At 43.4% G+C, this 20,419-nt stretch overlaps 2 protein-coding genes across 2 annotated transcripts in view; one reads left to right on the top strand and one right to left on the bottom strand.

Moving 5' to 3' along the window:
• Nucleotides 1–34: 34 nt before the first annotated feature.
• cstf3 (cleavage stimulation factor, 3' pre-RNA, subunit 3) lies at nt 35–11,398 on the top strand. Its single transcript, XM_056607110.1, has 20 exons — nt 35–223; nt 1,117–1,221; nt 1,404–1,499; nt 4,746–4,778; nt 5,616–5,713; nt 5,819–5,885; nt 6,134–6,168; nt 6,302–6,428; nt 6,582–6,659; nt 6,781–6,943; nt 7,290–7,399; nt 7,677–7,793; nt 7,884–8,102; nt 8,255–8,357; nt 8,474–8,543; nt 8,662–8,857; nt 8,977–9,127; nt 9,443–9,537; nt 10,360–10,420; nt 10,748–11,398. The coding sequence occupies exons 1-20, from the start codon at nt 197–199 to the stop codon at nt 10,951–10,953; spliced, it is 2,157 nt and encodes a 718-aa protein (XP_056463085.1). The 5' UTR covers nt 35–196; the 3' UTR covers nt 10,954–11,398.
• Nucleotides 11,399–12,536: 1,138 nt separating this feature from the next.
• depdc7a (DEP domain containing 7, paralog a) overlaps nt 12,537–20,419 on the bottom strand; it is a 9,316-nt gene continuing 1,433 nt past the window's right edge. The window contains 9 exon segments of the mRNA XM_056607111.1: nt 12,537–14,739; nt 14,856–14,937; nt 15,300–15,425; nt 15,541–15,683; nt 15,996–16,216; nt 17,302–17,494; nt 17,941–18,071; nt 18,944–19,173; nt 19,176–19,417. Of these exon segments, the coding sequence (XP_056463086.1) occupies nt 14,525–14,739; nt 14,856–14,937; nt 15,300–15,425; nt 15,541–15,683; nt 15,996–16,216; nt 17,302–17,494; nt 17,941–18,071; nt 18,944–19,173; nt 19,176–19,417 (1,583 nt within the window). The 3' untranslated portion in view covers nt 12,537–14,524.

Below are 20,419 nucleotides of genomic sequence, written 5' to 3'. Positions count from 1 at the left end.
CTTATAATAAATCACTTGGACACATCCATGGTAAAAGGAAGCCCAGACTACGCCATTTTGAGAGGACGACCAGGCGCGCTCTGCGGGCAACTGACTTGTGCCCGTTTTGAGCTATGCTACAGTTTTAAACATTTCGTAAAGCCTTGTATATTGTGTTTGAATCAAGTTGCCATTATATTAGATCATAGACTCAGCCATGTCCGCCGAAGGAGCAGCTGATCAGGTATGTCGTATACAAACGTTCAGTTCCTTACTCTTGATCAACTCTAAGGCTAGCATGACTTAGCTTAGCCATGCTAGTGCCTCGCTTGCACTGCAGTCAACGAGGCCTCCGTATTGCTAGCGTACAAGCAAACAACACACATTGTTCATATTTGCTGGTGGTAGTAAACACTTGATGGATCATTTGTACCCTTCAATCAAAGTCGAAATGTCAATCTCAATTGTTTTTCTCATCGATGAATAGTTAATGTTACTTTCTATGCAACACAATGTTTGCGATTTGGCAATTATTCACGGGGTCTAACCCTGGTTGTATATGTCGAACCCTTCCGTCGAAATGTAAACCAATAACGGGACTGACTGTCCCTCAACATCTTCGGTGTAACTAATGATGATTCGGCAAGGCTGGATGTATAGCAAATAAAGTAACGTGAGCATATTTAACAGCCACTCGGCATCTTGTTCCCATGCCCTTTTCGTATTTAACCATTGATCTGTATGTCGGGTCATTTTCACTCTTTCATGGACATGGCTGCAAGTGTAATGTGGGCCCTGGAAGACCTGTTAAAGTCAGACTCATCGTACCATCTACGTTGTAACACTAATTTAAAGATTGACCAGATTGCAGTCCCATGATGAAGCCTATTGTCTCAAAGAAGCATGTTGAAATTTGCATGGCTGTCGCGCTGCAATCCACAGGGTCCGGTCATTAGGCCGTCCCCTGTAATCCTAGTACTTGGCCTAACTATAGGATTGTTTTTGCAGCCTTGTTTAAAGACTAGTTGGGCCACAGACGGAATTGGCTGCAACGACCAAACACTCCAATCAGAGCGTGCTTGGCCCTAGTTTGGTACCAACAAAAAACATAATCTCTCTTTCCATTTTCTCTTGCAGGGAGCAGGAGACTATGTTCCGGAGAAGGTGAAGAAGGCAGAGAAGAAGTTGGAAGAAAACCCATATGACCTTGACGCATGGAGCATTCTGATTCGAGAAGCACAGGTTTAGTGACACAGGGTTGCACTCCCGGGTTTAATTCATTTGGTTTTGGGGCGGGTGGGAGGGGAAAAAGGGTGCTATAAATTGTCATGGTGATGAAGTGTTTTAACATTGCATCTATTCCACCTCCGAGTGATTGGGTAAGTTTAACCTAGTTCCAATGTCAATACACTTTCCTCCTGTAGAACCAGCCCATAGATAAAGCCAGGAAGACATATGAGCGACTTGTCACCCAGTTCCCCAGTTCTGGCAGATTCTGGAAGCTATTCATTGAAGCAGAGGTTAATACACTTTTATTTTTACAACTTTGTGTGGATGGCTTGGTATTCTGACATGATCAACAATGTGACTTTCACACGTAAATAAGAAGGTATTTAAAGCCACAATTCTTAAATTGATATAAGATCTTGATTTACTAATGGAATAAGGTAATTTATTTTGCTTATTAACTGGTACACTTACTAGCTGTGATGTGTTAAGAGTGACTAATATGAGCATTACAATTAATTTAAGGATTGTGGCTATAAAAATGGGTGGCTCCAACATTTTCTTTTTCAGAAAATACTGCTTTTGTTTCCAGAATTCAAATATAGTAATACATTATGCGCCGTTTTCAAATGGGGTAAAATGCATTTGTTGCATGTTTGATCTGCAACGGTATTAAAATAATTTTAATGGTATTGGAGTGCATTAGCCTTTTATTCACTTGTCGTGTCAATTTATTGCCTCCTGTGTCATTTCTTTGGAGTCATTTTTGTTTTAAACAAATACATTATAAAACGGCAGGTGTTGTGTGACCAACATGTTTATCCCACCCCTTGAGTAATCCCCCTTTGAAGAATTAACCATTTACCAGCCTACATCTTTCCCTAAACTATAATATTTTTTGATTTCATGTAGCAGCAGCAGCAGCTATAAGGCGATCAGTTTTTATAGTTCGCTGGATTCAATGCAAACATTTTAAGTCCCATCATGAAGCCCTTCAGTTTATTTTTTTATATGGTACGACACAGATTTCAAATAGTTTGCTCAAGAGACCAGAACAAATGACGAGTAGGATGTGTTCATTTAAATTACTATTCAGTGGTAGCCACACCCTGGTCCAGGCTATGCAAATTGTTACCCAAACCAAATCGGAATATAAAAGAAAAAGAAGGAATTGTTAACCTGTATACGTTCCAATATTGTGACTAAAAATATGTGACTTAATAGGGTAATTGCATTTTGGTAAGTATGTTTGGCTATGTTACGGTCATGCCCCTTTTAACTTAAATTATGAGAAACTAACCCATTGAGTTAGGCTCCCCATAATTATTAAAATAATCCAACTCCTACACAGAGCAAGGCATATAACCACTCCTTTTTTTTCTTTTGGCAATTTCAATTTTCTTTAACATGTTTGAGGTTAGTTTTTAAAAGGCTGGATGATTTTAAAGGTAGGATAATCCAAAAGGATTTTTTTTTTCCCCCTATGGTTTGCCCCATCTATCAGATTTCTTGGTGGGCTGCTTCTATTGCTCTGTTTGTTCGGTTACTTTGGGTTAATACAACATACATTGGGCAAATCCTTGCACCTACACCCCAGGGGGAATTGGGTGGGTGTGTCAACATGCAAAGTAATTCTCAACAATTCTTCTTAAGATGCCTGGTGAGGTGAACTCATTGTTTCTTAATGAGGTATTCTAAATGGCCCATGGGATATATATTTTCGGATTACTTTCTTCCACTATCCTTCCTCAACCCCTAATGGTGATGATCCAAGTTTGTTATGCCTTCCTCCATGCCACAAGAAAGAGTTGTTGAACTTGTCATTACTTATAGGGAAGTCCCAACAATTTCTCATCTTGGTAGAGCCATTCAAATTTTATACTACAGTATTTTGCATCCAATCACTGCCGTATGAGTGCGAGAGAGGGATCATCTATTTTTAGCTATTTTCAAGCAGCCATTTTTTTTGCAGGGTCATTTGGAGTATTGCAGAACAGACAAACAGTTGATTTAAAAATAACTGAATGGATAGATTTTCCCCCAAGCAATTGCGTTCTCTGTTTGGGTGGTTAGTGACTCTACATTCTTCCGTTTCCTTCTGTTGTGGTTTGGGGTTTTATTCTAACCCAGTTTGTTTTTCAGTGCCACCGCTTATGGCTCTTGTTTCTGCAAGGCGGTTTAGTGCTACCATGTCAAGAGGATGATTTTAAGAACATACTATGTAATAAAATACGAAAAGAAAAATGACAATAGAAAAACGTGCATTGTGAATTATTGCATCTTTGTCTTTTTTTTAATTAAGTTATACTACATTGGCTGTTTCATTGATTTGACACACATCCATTTGACATACGTTTCCTCTCCTGGTCTATCCCTTCTGCTTGGCTGCTGTTCTTTCACCTAGATGCGCTGCTGTGAAATAGACTGGCCTTGTGCAGGCACATGACAAACTGGGTCACATTTAGTCATTTCCTAGTTGAAGCTAGCATTCCCAACCAAATCAAAAGCAGCTACAATGCATTTTAATATTTTTTGATAGATTCATTTGGTGATTGAGATTTGCTTATCAAAATGCTTTTACCGTGATATGGAGGGCTTTTTCCTTACCTGTGAATGTTATACACACAGCATTCTAGTAACCTTGCTTTCCAGCTATGATTTTATATGCGGCCTTTTTGAGTGTTTATCCTGATCACTGTAGAGGGGGTTGTCAGCATTAGAATGACTGCAACTATTCAAAGAACAGTTGCAGATCTGTCAAATGCCGTTTCCAGACATTCAGATGTAACTGGCATATTATTAATGCTCCAGTTCTGATATATTTCCATTTAATTTTGTAAAGGGAATCAAACTAATGTGGATGGGCTGCTCCTGCCGGCTGTTATGGTCTTTCCACCATGAGTCATCAATCTTGGGTTCATAACTTGCAATTTGTGTAATATTGGTTTGCCTTCACGCCTAACTTTTTTTAATTACAATGTTTCATTTTCAGCTCATTTGGTTTGACTAGGTTAGTGGCTTGTTGGCAGATTTTGGCACATTGTGATACAAGTTGATGGTTCTGGCTAAACCCATTTTTGCGTCGACTGCAGAAGACGGAAGTAGTGTATTTATGCAGAAGTATTTATGTTCCGGAGCTGGCCAGATTTTATTATCCTAGATCAAGGCCACCATGTTGTTCTGAGTTCAACCTCATTTTAGCAGTTACCTCTGAACTAGCAGCTGGAATAGCGTTTTGTACATGCTTTATCATAAGGAGGCATAATATTTATTTTCTTTCCTCGTTCCCTGTTTTTATTACATTTTTGTTTTTATGAGCTAGGGTTTACGGGTATGTTTGTGGGCATTGTGCAATAACTACCAAATATAATAAACCCTGAACTTGAAATTGTAGCTTGTCATTCTTGTGTGAAATTCACTTTGTTGATCTTAGAGGGTTTGTTTGTGTTTACAAGTGGTGACTTGCATGTGTACATTATGATCCATGATTTCTGGAGAGACTGGCTGAATTAACATTACATCTACACTCTTATTTGCAGATCAAGGCAAAAAACTATGACAAGGTAGAAAAGGTAAGTCAATCAACCGTCATTTTAAATCCCATGACGCCTAGGTCACAATGATTGCTTTTCCTTTTCTTCAATCACTGCATCCATCTAATCAAATTTTCCTATGCAAATCAACCATGTACAAAAATAATTAAACCAAACTCAAGTTTGTTTGATTTCAATAGTAGCTGTATAAATAACCTGTACTTTAATTGCACTATTATGAATGGAGTCGATTGTTATTTCTTTCCATGTGTTGGAATCATTGAGAATAAACGTCCTGTATTTTGACTGGATCTGTTGGATCACTTGCATTATCTTACACGAATGGCAAAACCTGCATGAAATGTTTTAATCCAGAATTATTTAAAAAAACATTTTATATACAAGTGGGCCTACTTCTATACACACAAATATGACAACATATTAAGTTGCACGTTTGCTTAAACAATGGAATTCAAAATGGTCAGACAAATGTATCCATATGATAAACATAATGTAGCCTTAGCTCTAATTGTATCATTTTACATTAAAAACCGAAGATAGAAATTGTATTAATTTCAGTTTTGTAATGACTGAAATATATCAAAGCCTACGGTCTACCGACGGTAGCTATTTATACAAATTACATTTTCGCAATTGCAATATAACCTTTATTAATGGATAGGGGAAAACCAATTAATCAAGGGGTGTGTTTTCCTTTAGGGTATCAGTTCCTGCAGTCAAAGCGTGGGCAAAGGAGAAATTATAATGCTGTTGATAAATTATACATTCTGTCACATGAAGTCATCGAACATAAACACAACGATCCCTTCTCATGGTGTAAGTCTCTTGTACGTGTTCCGTTTCTCCGCTCTCCAGCTGTTTCAGAGATGTCTGATGAAAGTCCTGCACATCGATCTTTGGAAGTGCTACCTGGCCTATGTACGGGAAACCAAAGGAAAGCTGCCAAGCTACAAGTGAGGGTCCCAGCTGCTGCTCCGTTTCATGGTGTAGGAAGGAAGGCCCCTTCAACCGATATTCAATAATATTTATAACATGGTACTTTGTTTGGTTTGCTCTAGGGAGAAGATGGCCCAAGCATATGACTTTGCCCTTGATAAAATTGGCATGGAAATCATGTCCTACCAGGTAAGAATCTTTTGCTAAGAACTATGACCTAATGGTGCACGTTGTTGAAGAATTTTCAGTCTAGTTAGTAGGGTGTTTGAATCCCAGCCTAAAAGTTCTGGCTTTAAACCCCAATGTCCACACTAACTAGGCATCCTTGACCATGATGATGACCCCTACCTGTGCATTAATGTGGTGCATGTATCGTAAAAAGATACTGGCAAGTCCAAATAATTGACTAACTGGTAAACAATGACCTTCTCCTACAGATATGGGTGGACTATATCAACTTCCTCAAAGGAGTGTAAGTACATTTAGAGAAAACATATTTTCTGTGTAATCTCTCGAATGTTCACTTGGCATTTTTCATTGCTCAGTGGGCCCCATCATACGTTTTCGAATTCCAGCCATGGTTAACGTTGTTTATGTGTTTACAGCGAGGCGGTGGGTTCATATGCGGAAAACCAGAGGATCACAGCGGTGCGGCGCGTGTACCAGAGGGGCTGTGTCAATCCCATGATAAACATCGAGCAGCTCTGGAGGGATTACAGCAAATATGAGGAGGTGAGGGACACGCACACACACTCGCGCATTCAGGCTTTCTCGACCCGCAGCTCGGCCTGAACCGATATCCAAACATATTACTAGAGCCTCGGATGGATTATGGGCAGTGGCCTGAATCAAAATGACCTCTGACCTTTTGTGCTTTATAACCAGGGCATCAACATACACCTGGCCAAGAAGATGATTGAGGATCGCAGCAGGGACTACATGAACGCCAGGAGGGTGGCAAAGGTGAGGTGTAGCAGTTGGACCTCCAACGCAACCGGAATGCAGTCCCGTGACCGATCTGCTGTAGCTGCATCGTCTCCGCCGTCGTCCATTGTTGTAACATCAACGGCTGTGTATCCTCCAGGAATACGAGACCGTGATGAAGGGGCTGGATCGGAACGCTCCCTCTGTGCCCCCTCAGAACTCTCCACAGGAGGCGCAGCAGGTGGAGATGTGGAAGAAGTACATCCAGTGGGAGAAGAGCAACCCGCTGCGCACAGAAGACCAGACCCTCATCACAAAGAGAGGTGATTGGCCCGCTGCCAGCCCCATCTGCGGTCCAGCCTCTGGTTGATGTGACAAAGGGCAGGGTAGCGTAATGACCACCAAAAGGCTCCGTGTTCAAACCCAAATGTCCAGTCTATAAAGGGCAGGTTGCGTTGTTTAACATTGCCTGCTAAATGGTTGATAAGTGTGTGTGCATAAATACAAAGAATAGATTGGAACAGTAGGTACATCTGCAAAGATAATGATAGATATTGTCATTTCGTTCTATAAAAAAAGCCACCAGGATGTTATCCAACACGAGGGTATTACAACGGTCGGTCTCGATAGATGTGGTCCTCTGATTGTTCTCCTGTTCCCCTCATGCAGTGATGTTTGCCTATGAGCAGTGCCTTCTGGTGCTGGGCCACCACCCTGACGTCTGGTACGAGGCCGCCCAGTACCTGGAGCAGTCCAGCAAACTGCTCGCAGAGAAAGGGGTGAGAGACCACCACCAAAGCTTTTATCTGCTCAGTCTGTAAAGTGTGGTGTTGTCGGCTTCCTCGGTTTAGCGTTTTGTTTCGTCTATCGAATCCTCTTCTGCTGGCGCGAGCGGTAGATGCACCCCTCCCCCCTCCTCTTGTTCTGACAGATGTCCAGCAGACCTAGCCCATGTCGGGCCAATCGCCAACCCTTTATCTATTATGGGGTTGTTTGGACAAAAGAAATTGCCCGTTTTTTGCCATTCAAGATTTGACTCTGCGATTGACTCCGTAGGACATGAACAACGCCAAGCTGTTCAGCGACGAGGCGGCCAACATCTACGAGCGAGCCATCGGCACCCTGCTCAAGAAGAACATGCTGCTGTACTTCTCCTTCGCCGACTACGAGGAGGTGGGTGTCGGCGACCGCCCGGATGTCAGAGCACGTAGACACAGACCGTCCCTCTCACTTTGCTCACGTTGACGTGTTCTCGCCCATCAGAGTCGCATGAAACACGAGAAGGTCCACAGCATCTACAACCGCCTGCTGGGCATCGAGGACATCGACCCCACGCTGGTGTACATCCAGTACATGAAGTTCGCCAGGAGGGCGGAGGGCATCAAGATGGGCCGGACCATCTTCAAGAAGGCCCGGGAGGACCTCCGCACGAGGCACCACGTCTACGTGACCGCGGCCCTCATGGAGTACTACTGTAGCAAGGTGAAGAAGCGACTGGGAAGTCCGAAGGGACATTCTGCCGCAAAGCAGTCAAAAAGTCCCCGCTCGCATGCGGCCTTGCAGTCGTTGCGTTTTATGGTATTCTCTGTGACTCTGTGTTAATCTGTGTTTTTATCTTGTGTCATCCATTAAAGGATAAATCTGTGGCCTTCAAGATATTTGAACTTGGTCTGAAGAAATACGGTGACATCCCGGAGTACATTCTTGCCTATATCGATTATCTCTCCCATCTCAACGGTAGGTTCTGTTGGCATTGCAGCACTTTCCCCCAATGACCCTGTTGTAGAAAGAGGGCTCAGCATTTTGTCCCTGTTTGTGTTTGACTTGTTATTCTGTGTGACTTTCCCTTCTAGAGGACAACAACACTCGGGTTCTGTTTGAAAGAGTGCTCACCTCAGGAAGCATGTCACCCGAGAAATCAGGGTAGGATTTTTTATTTTCTCATTAATTTCCTGGGAAATGTAAATCCAATGTTCCTGTGTGAACACCATGTGTTGATCGTGACGTCCCCGCTCTTCGTTGTCCGTCGCTTCCCTTCCAGAGAGATCTGGGCTCGCTTCCTGGCCTTCGAGAGCAACATCGGAGACCTGGCCAGTATTCTGAAGGTGGAGCGCAGGCGTTTCACAGCCTTCAAGGACGAGTACGAGGGCAAAGAGACGGCCTTGCTGGTCGACCGCTACAAGTTCATGGACCTCTATCCTTGCTCCGGCAGTGAACTCAAAGCCCTGGGATACAAGGTGTGCAAAAGAGCCAGGCTGCGACCGACGCATCCAGAGAAGTTCTCCTGCGTCTTCGACTGCAGGTGCCGGCTTTTTTTCGATGACCGTGTGTTAATAACGCTTGCTTCCTCCCCAAGGACGTGTCCCGTGCGAAATACGCAGCGCTGCTCCAGGAGGCGGTGGTGACCCCCTCGACGCCCGCCCAGAAGGACGAGGCGGATCGCAAACCTGAGTACCCCAAGCCCGACACCAATCAGATGATCCCCTTCCAGCCCAGGCACCTCACCCGTACGTAACCCCTTCTCTATCCACCCCCCTAAAGTTGTTGAAAAGGGGAAATACATCCTCACAGTGAAAGTCCTTTCTGCATGTCGGGGATAAATTCCTATTGTTCTTGTTGCCCCGGTCAGCTCATCGGCGGCTCGTCGGCAGTAAGCCGACGAGCCGCCTAGTCATTAGCATAGTGCACGACGCTCAATCACAACACTACGGAGCATGTCAAATTGTATTCTGATCATGTCGCCCCACAAAGTCCACCTTGATTCCCTTCCATTGAAAACTGATCTTTTTTATTTTAAGCTCCTCTGATCTTCTTCTCCGCAGCTCCGGGGCTGCACCCTGTCCCAGGAGGGGTGTTCCCCGTTCCTCCGGCGGCTGTGCTCCTCATGAAGCTCCTGCCTCCACCCAGCTGCTTCTCTGTGAGTTTGACACTTTGCCAGCCAGGTCTTTCGTAAAGCCAGCGCTTTGTTAAAGGACGACCTGGGGATTATTCAACCCAGTACCTTTTTGCCCCCCCCCCCCCCATCGTCTTGGTCCAAAAGACTAATGCGGACAAGCAGTTTGGAAACTGGTCCAGTATTGCAACAAAAAGTCTGCAGTCATAATCCGCGAAAACTGGCTGCATTTGTTATAATTGTCTGACATTATGGAAAGGATCCTTAGAGTAATTCAACTTTTTTCTTTGCTTTCGCTTGATCTCTCTTTTGAGTCTGGTTTTCATGATGAAACACTAGAGACCCTTGCAGGAAAAGCTTTGTTGGGTGGGACGACAGAATGTGTACCTTGGGTTTACCTTAAAGATTTGGCTGAAGGTGGATTGAGACTGTAATGACATAGGAACATTTACCAGCGAAAATTCTCAACATAAACAAACGAAACCAAATCAAGCAAAAAAAAATGTTCTCAAATTTTATAGAATATAATCCGATTCAGTCATTGGCAAAAACAAGCACTTTTAGAGGTCCTACATTGACGAGGCGCTATTGCCCCCAAAGGATTACGTTACAGCCCTTTATTGCACATTACGGCTGCAGCGCCTTGTTCAATACTGGACCGAGTGCAAAGATTGTTGTCAACATAATTCACTTGGACCCAAAATGATGGGCGAAAATAGGATCCAGGTTGAAAAATCACCCAATGATCCTTTTAGGCTCCCTCTAAGGTGGTGGCTCAACGAGATAAGGAAGCGGGTCAACATATGTTGTATTGTATCGTTGATGAGTCTACTTGTTTCGCCGCAGGGTCCCTTCGTCCAAGTGGATGAAGTCATGGAGACCTTCAGGAGATGCACACTTCCTGAGAGTAAGTTATCCTCTTTATGTCCTTTATTCTCCCGCTCACTTGGTTGTTGTTTTAAATGTAACAAGCTGCTTTGAAAATTGGCCTCTTGTGACGTCACAAGTGGGCGTGCCCACCTAGATGTGTGCTGTCTACCAGCCTACCCAGTGGACTGTAGCAAACGTTGCTCATCTGTCCGTCATACGTCTAGGTGTACACACACACACCTATGATGTCAGAAGAGGCTGATTTTCAAAACGGCTTGTAACGGCTAATCACACTCACAGCTGGTGGTATAATACGTCACCTGTATAATCATGGTGGCTCACCTCTAACCCTCTACCCCTGCAGCGGTGGACGCGGCGGTGGAGCTGATCACGGGCAGGCTGCCGGACGCGGCAGGAGGCGAGGGCAACGGAGCCATGGAGAACCACGCGGGCGGCGGCAAGTCCCTGAAGAGACCCAACGCGGACTCGGACGAAGAGGATGACAAGGGAGCCGTGGCCCCGCCCGTGCACGACATCTACCGCTCGCGCCAGCAGAAGAGGATTCGATAGACGAAACAAAACGCTAAACCGAGGAAGCCGACAACACCACACTTTACAGACGGTGAACGCTGGCACGAATGTTAAAATAAAACGGCCCTAAAACGGAGTTGAGTGGTCCTCTGGGACCACTCAACTCGTGGTCCCAGAGGGCAATCTTCCACGTCCTGTTCTGTTTCGTATGCGTGTGACGGTATACGTTACTGTCTGTTGACTCTGTTGTTGTACAGCCATGAAAACTCACACTCACTCACTCACTCAGACTTGTGCGTTTTTGTTGCTTTGTTGTTTTTTAACAGTTTTTATTTTTGAAAACATGACCATATACTGTACAAAGCTTTTAATTCCATGGGGTTTATTTGGTTTTTGTTTCTCGCACACTGCTGTTTTCTGACTCGTGATGTTCAGTGGAATCTTTTTTTTTTTAAGGTAAACTTTCTCCAAATAAAAAGGGGAAAAATCAAACCACGTTCTCTATTTATTTTCACCTCCTGCACAATATCATGATTGACGGTCAATATAAATGTGTGTTATTTATGAGTTTCCACTAGGTTGCAGTATTGGTACAGACAAATGTGACATGTTTAGCTTTGTCAACTAAAGCAACATATAGTCTAATTTAACAAGATAATTTAACTGAAAACGCCACATTGCTCATTTGATATCATGAAACGCCTTGTTATAACTGGTTTAGTCAACCATTTACGTGTTGGACAGTGTAGGAATCTTAACTTTTTGATAGGAATATTGTACTGCTTTAATGTTCATTGGGTGTTTATTTGAAGGCTTATCAACTTTCACATGTTGGCAGTTATGAAGCTTAATGACTGGACTACTGACAATAACATTGGCTGATTGAACAGGGCATGAAAGTATACAAAAAATGTAAATGGCACACTTTTTCACTCCATTTAATATACTGTTATGATCTGGACATTAGGAACCAATGGCCTACGGATAATCCCACGACACAAACGTATTCTTTGAAAACCGAGGCTCCAATAGAACATCAATTTCAAGCTTACATTTTTGAGGTTACAACCAAAATAAACATAACAAAATTAGTTGTTTTTGTCATAAAGGTTGTATTTGATTGCGAAACACCACCATAAGTGAATAATCCAGTGTATGCGGCATTTGAGCCCATCCGTCCTTGTTTACATTGGTTTAACTTACCAAGAGGGGTTCCCATTTGAAGTAATAGCCTTTAAACAGTCTTTATCGCTACATTATGGTGCAATTTCGATGGTTTGGCTTGTCCAACAGAGGGGTCAAGCGTCAAAATCGGACGATGGGTTCTCGAGATATTAAATCTCATCGCCTGGGTGATGAGGTCTGTCTCATCACATTTGTATACCTCTAGTAACCTCTTTACCTTGACTCTATCTCATTATTGGCATCCAAACTTACGACAGTCCTCATAACGTTTTGGGTAATGATCCCATGTGGTAGGGCCACAAGATGATACTCTAAAACAGGTGTCTCAAACTAATTTTCACCCCGGGCTACGTAAGCATTATGTTTCCCCTCAAAGGGCCGGTTGTAAGACTATCATTTATTTCAATCAATCTCTTATTTCGTAAGATATTGTTAAATAACTGTCTCTCCGTTTGATTATTTATTCAAGTGTACAAATATACATTGCATACTGGTACACATACATTTTAAAATATATGTAAGCACATTTTTATTTGTTTCATAACAACATATCCAGGGCTGAGGCCTCAGACCACACCACTAGTTGGGAACAGGTGTCCTACTACAACCCTTGTTAAGTCAATCTAATATGTTCATATTTTATTATGATTACACGGCAACATTACAATTGGTAGAAACTGTTCAATGATTTAATTTTCTTATTCAATGAATTTGAAAAAAATTAAATAATCGAATACATTTGAAGTGCTCACGGGCCACATAAAATTAGGTAGCGGTCTGCATTTGGCCCGCGAGCCGCGAATTTGAGTCCCCTGCTCTAAAACATAGTTTATTTCAGGCAGAAGTATAACCTTCCAATCATGCTGGGTTCTAGATGTATTCTGACCTAGCCTCCACATAGTTCCTGTGTTAACCGATCTCAAAGGTGTTGTCTGTCTTTTGGTACCAAGTAAAGCCCTTGTTGTAGAGTGCATGATTGTGGAGTTATTTTTTGGCAAACACCGGAGCTAGGGATGGATGAAGAGGTAAGTATAGGAACTGGATGCTGAATCTGACCCAGCATAAGTCGGACATATGAATGTACTGTTAACTTTAATAATCTGATTTCAATCGATACCACTTCCAAGTTTTAAACAAATGCATTTTTAAATTCAAACAATTGGTTTCTGGGTTTTACACATGTATAATGCACAAAATCAATTATTATAAATGTGAGCACTTTGGATCTGTGTGTGTGTGTGTGTGTGTGTGTGTGTGTGTGTGTGTGTGTGTGTGTGTGTGTGTGTGTGTGTGTGTGTGTGTGTGTGTGTGTGTGTGTGTGTGTGCGTGCCTGCATGCCAACCAGCTGTTGATATTCACAGGTGATCGGTACAATCACTGTTGAGCAACCCAACACATTGTTTGCCCTCCTATTGGTTCTTTTGTGATTTATATTTAGATTTTAGATTAAAGCATTCACTTGGTTACTATGTTGACATAGCACTGTGTAACTGTGGATCCACAAAACAGATATGGGATAATGAACAACATTCTCAGATACATTGTCGTCTTGAGGACAGTTCAGCGGCAACTGACAGCAATACCTTTAGAATGCCTATAACTCCTGACCTGTACTCACTTTAAATTTCTTTGAATAAAAGCATATCCTAGATACTTTTGTACATTGAACAAATGTTCGCTCAAAACTCCAGACAGTAAAGATGTGAAGTCAGGGAAATGGACCAATCGACATATTGTGTGAGTTATAGAAAATCTTGGTTTTATTCTGCTCACTATGAACAATACATTTGTTTAATGGCTAGGCATTGGTTATGTTATTCCCAATTTGCAAAATAAATTAAATGCTCAACAGGAATTTATGTAAACCAATATGAGAATGTTTGCCACAAATATCTTAACAGACATGAATGTGTTGTTAACGAGTGGAAAACAACAGGAGCAGAGAACTGGACCTTTAAATAATAGATTGAGAAACCTGGGCTTGCTCAAACATGGTTAAACCGTATGTAACATACATAAACTATATGATACGTTTTCTTTTATTCCTGATGCTATTGTTGTTGCACGGCCCTTCCTAAATTTCTGACACAATTTCTGTTTCGTAACTATATGTTCGACATTCACTCACAAAGAATAGGCACACCTTCCATTTTATGCCTGTTAAAATTCCTTAATAAATTCCTTTTTCATGCAGTCAACTAAAGTCAAATCATGTGTGCCAAAATTGCCTCTACAACTAAACATTTTAAAAATTATTCTTAAATATATCCACTTCACATATGGTTGTAAAAACGTTAAAAAAAAAACTGATCTTTACATCCACTTCACATTAAACGTTTTGTTCTAGCACTTTCTTTCTTTTTTTCATCTATACATAATATACAAAAATCAATAAATAAATACCCCCCCCCCTGATGTGAGACGATCATAGGTCTGCAGTGGCCATCCTACTCCCAAAGTACTGGACGAAGATCTCGGGGTGGCCCTTGTAGAACTGTCCCAGCAGCCTCCTCTTCTCCTTGGCCGAGAGCTTGGTGTTCTCGTGGATGCTCTTCAGTAAGGAGCGCAGTTCATTGTGAGTTGTCTTCTGGGCGCTCTCTACAAAGTCCTTCCCTGTTACTCTTCTGCAATATGTGGGGCCTGAGAGAGAGATGAACCATTTGGATAAGCTATCAAGGGTTTTTTTCTTTTAACAATCTAATGTTATTGTATGACGGAATGTAAAAATGGATGGCACAAAAAAACAATCCACCAACCTGTAATGACGTCATCTGGATCTTTCCCTCTCACGATATTCAAAAGGCGATCACTAACTAACCTGTGCAACGACACAGGGATCTGGTGGACAAAAGAACACAAAAGAGTTAACATATTGCTCTGATTCAAGGGCCATGTTCCACCACGATCAAACAAGCATTATTCCAATTCCTGTTTGTTTGTCCTTACTTTAGAATTTACTTCAGCATCTATTTTTGTTTTCCTTAGCACTACTTTGTATTTTTATTGTTTTGTATTATATCCTGTGTCTTTCACTGCTGCTGTGCTTTAAAAAATGGATATCTCCCCTCCGGGGGATTAATAAAGTTGTATCTACCTATCTATCTATCTAATTCACTTCCCAGACGGATCAGTTTTTTTGTTTACACTCTGGCTTTTACCAAACTCTTTGATTGGTTCCATCCACATTAATAAGCACTTACCTTGAAGAGGTCACAGTGGTATTCCACCATGAACAGCACCATCAGATCCACTTTCCCTTTGGCCAGTCTTCTGCTGTAGATGATGGCCCCGGCGAAAGACCTCTTCACTGCCATTCTGTTCTCAACCTATTGTGGGCATACAAAAGGGTTAGCAAAGGGCCCATTTGAACAAAACACACACACGCACGCATGCATCACACAAATACAGCCGACCCTCGCTCTCATTGCGATAGGGGCTCACCTCTTTATGGAGCTTGACCTCCTCTGGTTTGGATGCGACGGCCATAAACCTCAGTAGCCTGCGTAGCTCCTCCCTGCTGCGTGAATCCTGCATCTTCAGGCACAGCTGCAGCGCTTCCACGGCCTGCTCCTTCTTTCCGTTTACTAAACGGACACACCCACGCACACATACACAGTTCACTAGGATGAATGAATTTGCAAATTAAAAGACAGCAATTAGATAGTCAAGAGATAAACTCAACACTTTATTTATATAGCACTCTTAAATACGCACTTTTCGCAAAAACATAACAATAATATGAAAAAAAAAACATACATGTAAGTCAATGATTACTAGCTTAAAAACTAAGGCTATAGCACTCGTCCAAGTTAAAAGACAGATGATGAAGACCGATATTTTGCATCCAAAGCGTCTACACGGGAAGCTGTGGACACTTTGGCTCCCTCCCTTCTTACCCAGGAGCTCCGAGATGCCGGAGTGGATGTCGAAGACGTGGTTGCTGAGCAGGGGCGGATGCTGCGACTGGCCGTAGTGTTTATCCAGCAGGCCGTAGAAGAGCCTCTTGCACTTGGGCTGGTCCTCGGAGCAGTCGGCCAGCCCTCTGCTGACCTCCACCACCAGGCTGTCGGGCAGGAACTCCAGACAGTCCATGGCCGCTCTCAGCCACTCGTCGGCCCTGCAGCGGGGGGAGAGGAAGAGGTGATGAGTGACGCCAGACAGGGATAGAGGTTTTAGAAGTGACCTTCAGATGTAATGTAAATGCATCCATATTAGGGTTAGACAGCCAGGGACAGATGGTCAGGGAAAGAAAGTTACAATTAAAACAGTTAGTGATAAACAGTTAGGGATAGACAGTAAGGAATGAACAGTTGCAAATAGACTAATAGACAGAAATAACATTTCCTTCATTAGTCTTAAAGGCCTTCATGATTCGCACAGGATGACAATTCGAATTGAGAAATTACAGGTGTTTTTATTATGTTTCCCTCAGAATGAACATTGTGCAAGCACTACCTATTGCTCATAATGCTCTACTCCACTTCATATCTATCCAGCCAGCCTGCCAACACCATAGGCCAGACACGTATCAAATCCCTTCCCATTGTGTGACCCTGTTTGGAGGTGGACAAATAGTAAGTCTGGTGGTCAGACGGTACACCCAGCTTGCATTTGGTTTTGTGCACGTATGCGTAATCATGCACACACTGCCTTTCTCTGTTATCTGTTTGTGTGCCCTGAACCTTTTCCTGGAAGGAAGGCGTGTCCAGTCGAGTCTTTTCTCTCATATTCTGTCACAAGGGCAAAACACCACTACTACATGTTATCCGCCACTAAACCCCTCTATTCTCCACAATGATTCTGACATTTCAACATTCCCGATTGTATTTCCATGTGAGAGCCATTCAGTTAACATTAAAGGAGCACTTTTCAGCCTTGACATATTTTTCCGATCATTTCGGGTCATAGGGACTAATGCCGTTATCCGCGAAAACAAGTTGCAATGTAATCCTTTCTGGCATTGGCCCCGTCAATGTATGTCCTCTCAAGGTGCTTATGTTGCCATTGACCGATCCGGTTGTTATTATAGATGTCTGACCACACATTGGAAAGGATCCCTAGAGAGAAGTACAACTTGTTTCGTTACCTTCCACCCAAACTGATGGGGAAAAACGTTCCAAGTGGAGAAATCCCAAAGTCCCCCGGCGTCATGAACCATGAATGCCAGGGGACATGAACCATGAATGGAGGTGTGAGACTCACTGTGCTTCGCTGAAGGCCTTGAGGACCTCTCGGTCCAGGTAGCTGGAGGTGTACAGGAGGTCCGGGTCGCTGTCCATGCTGTGTAGGTTTGGGCGGGGGAGCTCCTTGCCCTCCAGAAGACTCTCCAGCAGGGGGAGCTCCACCAGCTGCAGCAGCCTGAACACGGACTGCTGGCGCCACACCTGCTCCACCACTGGGGGCCACAGAGACACGGGGCTTATGGACCATGTTGCCATGTGGTCAGCGGAGGAGCGCCCACAGCAGTTCAGCATGACCACAAACATGAACACTAGAGGGTCATGCCCTCACACACACTCGCTGATGCACACAAATATACTGTATATACACACATCACACTGCAAGCAGACTGTATACACCCTCAGACACACACACATAATACTACACATCCTCTCACACCTTCCATACACACCTTGCTCTCTGATTAACTTGAATAAACTATATATACGTTTATAAATACGTTTTCTAGGATGTATTATTGTACTATGTGCTATGTGCTTTTGTGTCCCAAAGAAAAGATTGCTGGATTGGAAGAAAAGATTGATAATATATGATACTGGGAAACCAATAAAACCTTTGCAAATGTTAACTTTGTGTGATTGGTCGGGTAAGTAGACTTACGGTCCTGGGAGAGACCCAGATTGGTCATTTGAGGGGTGAGGGCGGAGTTCACGTTGAGGTTCCCCAGCATTTGCTCCAGAGATTTGTCTGTTTTGGTTGGGTGTGTGTTGTAGATGAGCGCCTGGTTCTGCCTAAAGAATCACATAATCACAGCAAGAATTGGAAACGATAAATAAACAAGGTGCTAGATCTATCTGTAACAACATAATGCAGCACACTTGTGAGTTATCATAATGGCACCATTTTGGATGAATTCATTTCTCCATCCCCAACAATGTGGATGGAGACTTAAAGGAGACCATCAGTCTACAACCAAACAGGATTTCATATTATGGCAGACATGAAACTATATTTAGGTTCCCTTATTTCCCATTACCACATTTTGGTTGGGCTTCCTTGAAGGCTGAATGGTGACTAACACGTTTAATGTACCTGGAGATTGATAATTGCCACACATCTCTGGCCCTCACATCAATTACCCTCCCCTGATCTTTCATCTCCCATACGGAGATCAGAGGTAACAGAGAGGCCTGCTTCTCAGGACAGGGCAAGAGCAGAGAGTGAAACTGAGGAACATCACAAGGTCCTCCACACGCACTCAAGCTCTTATATAACAGCCCTGCTTGGATCCGTGCTCTTGTACATTTGAATTGAAACACATAAAAAAAGGGAATGGATTTAGATGTTTAACGTTTGAGCCTCAAATTCCACAATGCGGATACTTTGAAATTCTTTCTCTGCTTCTGTACTAAACCAGCCTTTATCAATTGAAAATAAAGAAATCCCAATATTCTTTGTAAGGCAATGCTGCTATTGATGTCAGCATTCATCAAGCTCTAACTTGGTAATCGGAAGAATCAGACATGCATTAGCCTAAACTTTTAAGCCCTAAAGCCAAGCCTTTGTGGGATTTAGGTTCAACAATTCCATCCAAAAGTCATTAATGTGCTAGAAAAGATCCGGAGGAGGAGGGGGGGGTGGTGTGGGGGGGGGGGGGGATTACCGGTCATCAGGCGGGCTGTAGCCGTCCTTGCTTTGGCCTGTCCCGGGCGAGGCGTCGTATCCGCCCTCCACGGAGCTGCTGGACAGGGCGGTGCTGCCCGTGAGCACCGCCTCACTGGACTCCGGGTAGAGGAAGCGGTACAAGCTGAAGCTGCTGTCCTCGAAGGTGGCCTGCCGCTTCTCCTTGCCAAACACCCGGGTGCCCACCGCCTCGAACACGCGCGAGCAGCCGAGTCCATGAGCGCCTGGCACAGCCGCACGGCCTTGAAGCGGGGCACGTCCTGGTCACCGCAGTAGCGGTTCTGGATGACGTGCGCCAGCACCACGTCCACGGCCTCCGAGCCCAGGAAGCAGTCCTGGTAGGACTTGAGGTTGTGGCGGCGTCGCTTCACCTCCACCTGAGACTGCAGGTTGTTGATGATGCTGCTCCAGATGAAGGTCGCTCGGAACGGCTTTCCGGCAGCCATTGCCGGCACTGATGAAGAGGAGGTAGGATGATGATGGTGGTGGTGATGAAGACGATGAGGATGATGATGATGGTGGTGAAGATAATGAAGTTGATGATGATGATGAGGATGATGAGGATGATGAAGATGATGAGACAAGTGTGTGGAGAAAGGAAGATGTTGAAGGAGGGAACATGCGTAGAGAAACAGAAACAAACAAACAATGAGCAACATTTCGCAGAATATCACTGAGTGAGCCGTAACGTTGAGGATTTGTTGACTACAGTGTAAGTCCTTTGGTTGAGCAAGGCCTTAACCCTAGTCATTATCGATTAACATTATCCAGGGTTAGGGGTTGGATTCCTACAAGGGCCACTTATGCAAAGAATATATGCACTCACAGTATTGTAAGACACTAAAAGCGAGCACACCAAATGTCTTATCTTATTTATGATTACTGTGACATTGAGTGAGCCGACTAACCTAACCCTCTTTCGGGGTCGTTAGGCTACAACTAATTGTAAACATTTATTTTACGCTCGTCCTTAACCCTTTCATACATCCCTGATCAGCTGAGAAAGAGTGTCCACCTGAATTGAGTTCCCCCGCAAAATGAAAAGGACGATTCACAAAACCTACACTTGAAGAGTAGGCCTATGTGTTAGGTAAAAAAAAAGCGAGAAAGCCATCATAAATAGGAAGTGATTCCAGGAAACAAGGTGATATTATTCAAGGAAGGCCATTAGGCCATTTGGCCATCTGGCAACAGTCTTCAGTTTTGTTTTGAAGGAATACAGCAGGAAAAACCCGCAGATGTGACAACCAGTCTACATTTAGCTGAATCCCCCAGACAGACCATCTCACAGACTGCCATCACCGCTGCTCTATGAAACAATTCATCTCATCATATTGTAGCAATCCTGATCCCAAAAGCAATATCTACAACTATTGTCTCTCCCATCATGCTGTGAAATACAGGCTGGGTATAACACGCAAACTCAGAGGAAAAACACATGGATAATTAATGCCCC

The sequence above is a fragment of the Gadus chalcogrammus genome, chromosome 14, assembly GCF_026213295.1.
Source record: "Gadus chalcogrammus isolate NIFS_2021 chromosome 14, NIFS_Gcha_1.0, whole genome shotgun sequence".
NCBI lineage: Eukaryota > Metazoa > Chordata > Actinopteri > Gadiformes > Gadidae > Gadus > Gadus chalcogrammus.
Note: the sequence above shows the minus strand (reverse complement) of the source record. Positions and strands in the feature narration are given on the sequence as shown.

Coding starts and splice junctions, on each gene's coding strand:
- cstf3 (XM_056607110.1), top strand. CDS start 197: ATGTCCGCCGAAGGAGCAGCTGATCAG. Junction 8,858..8,976: donor TCAAAGCCCTGGGATACAAG/GTGTGCAAAAGA, acceptor TTCCTCCCCAAG/GACGTGTCCCGTGCGAAATA. Junction 10,421..10,747: donor GAGATGCACACTTCCTGAGA/GTAAGTTATCCT, acceptor CTACCCCTGCAG/CGGTGGACGCGGCGGTGGAG.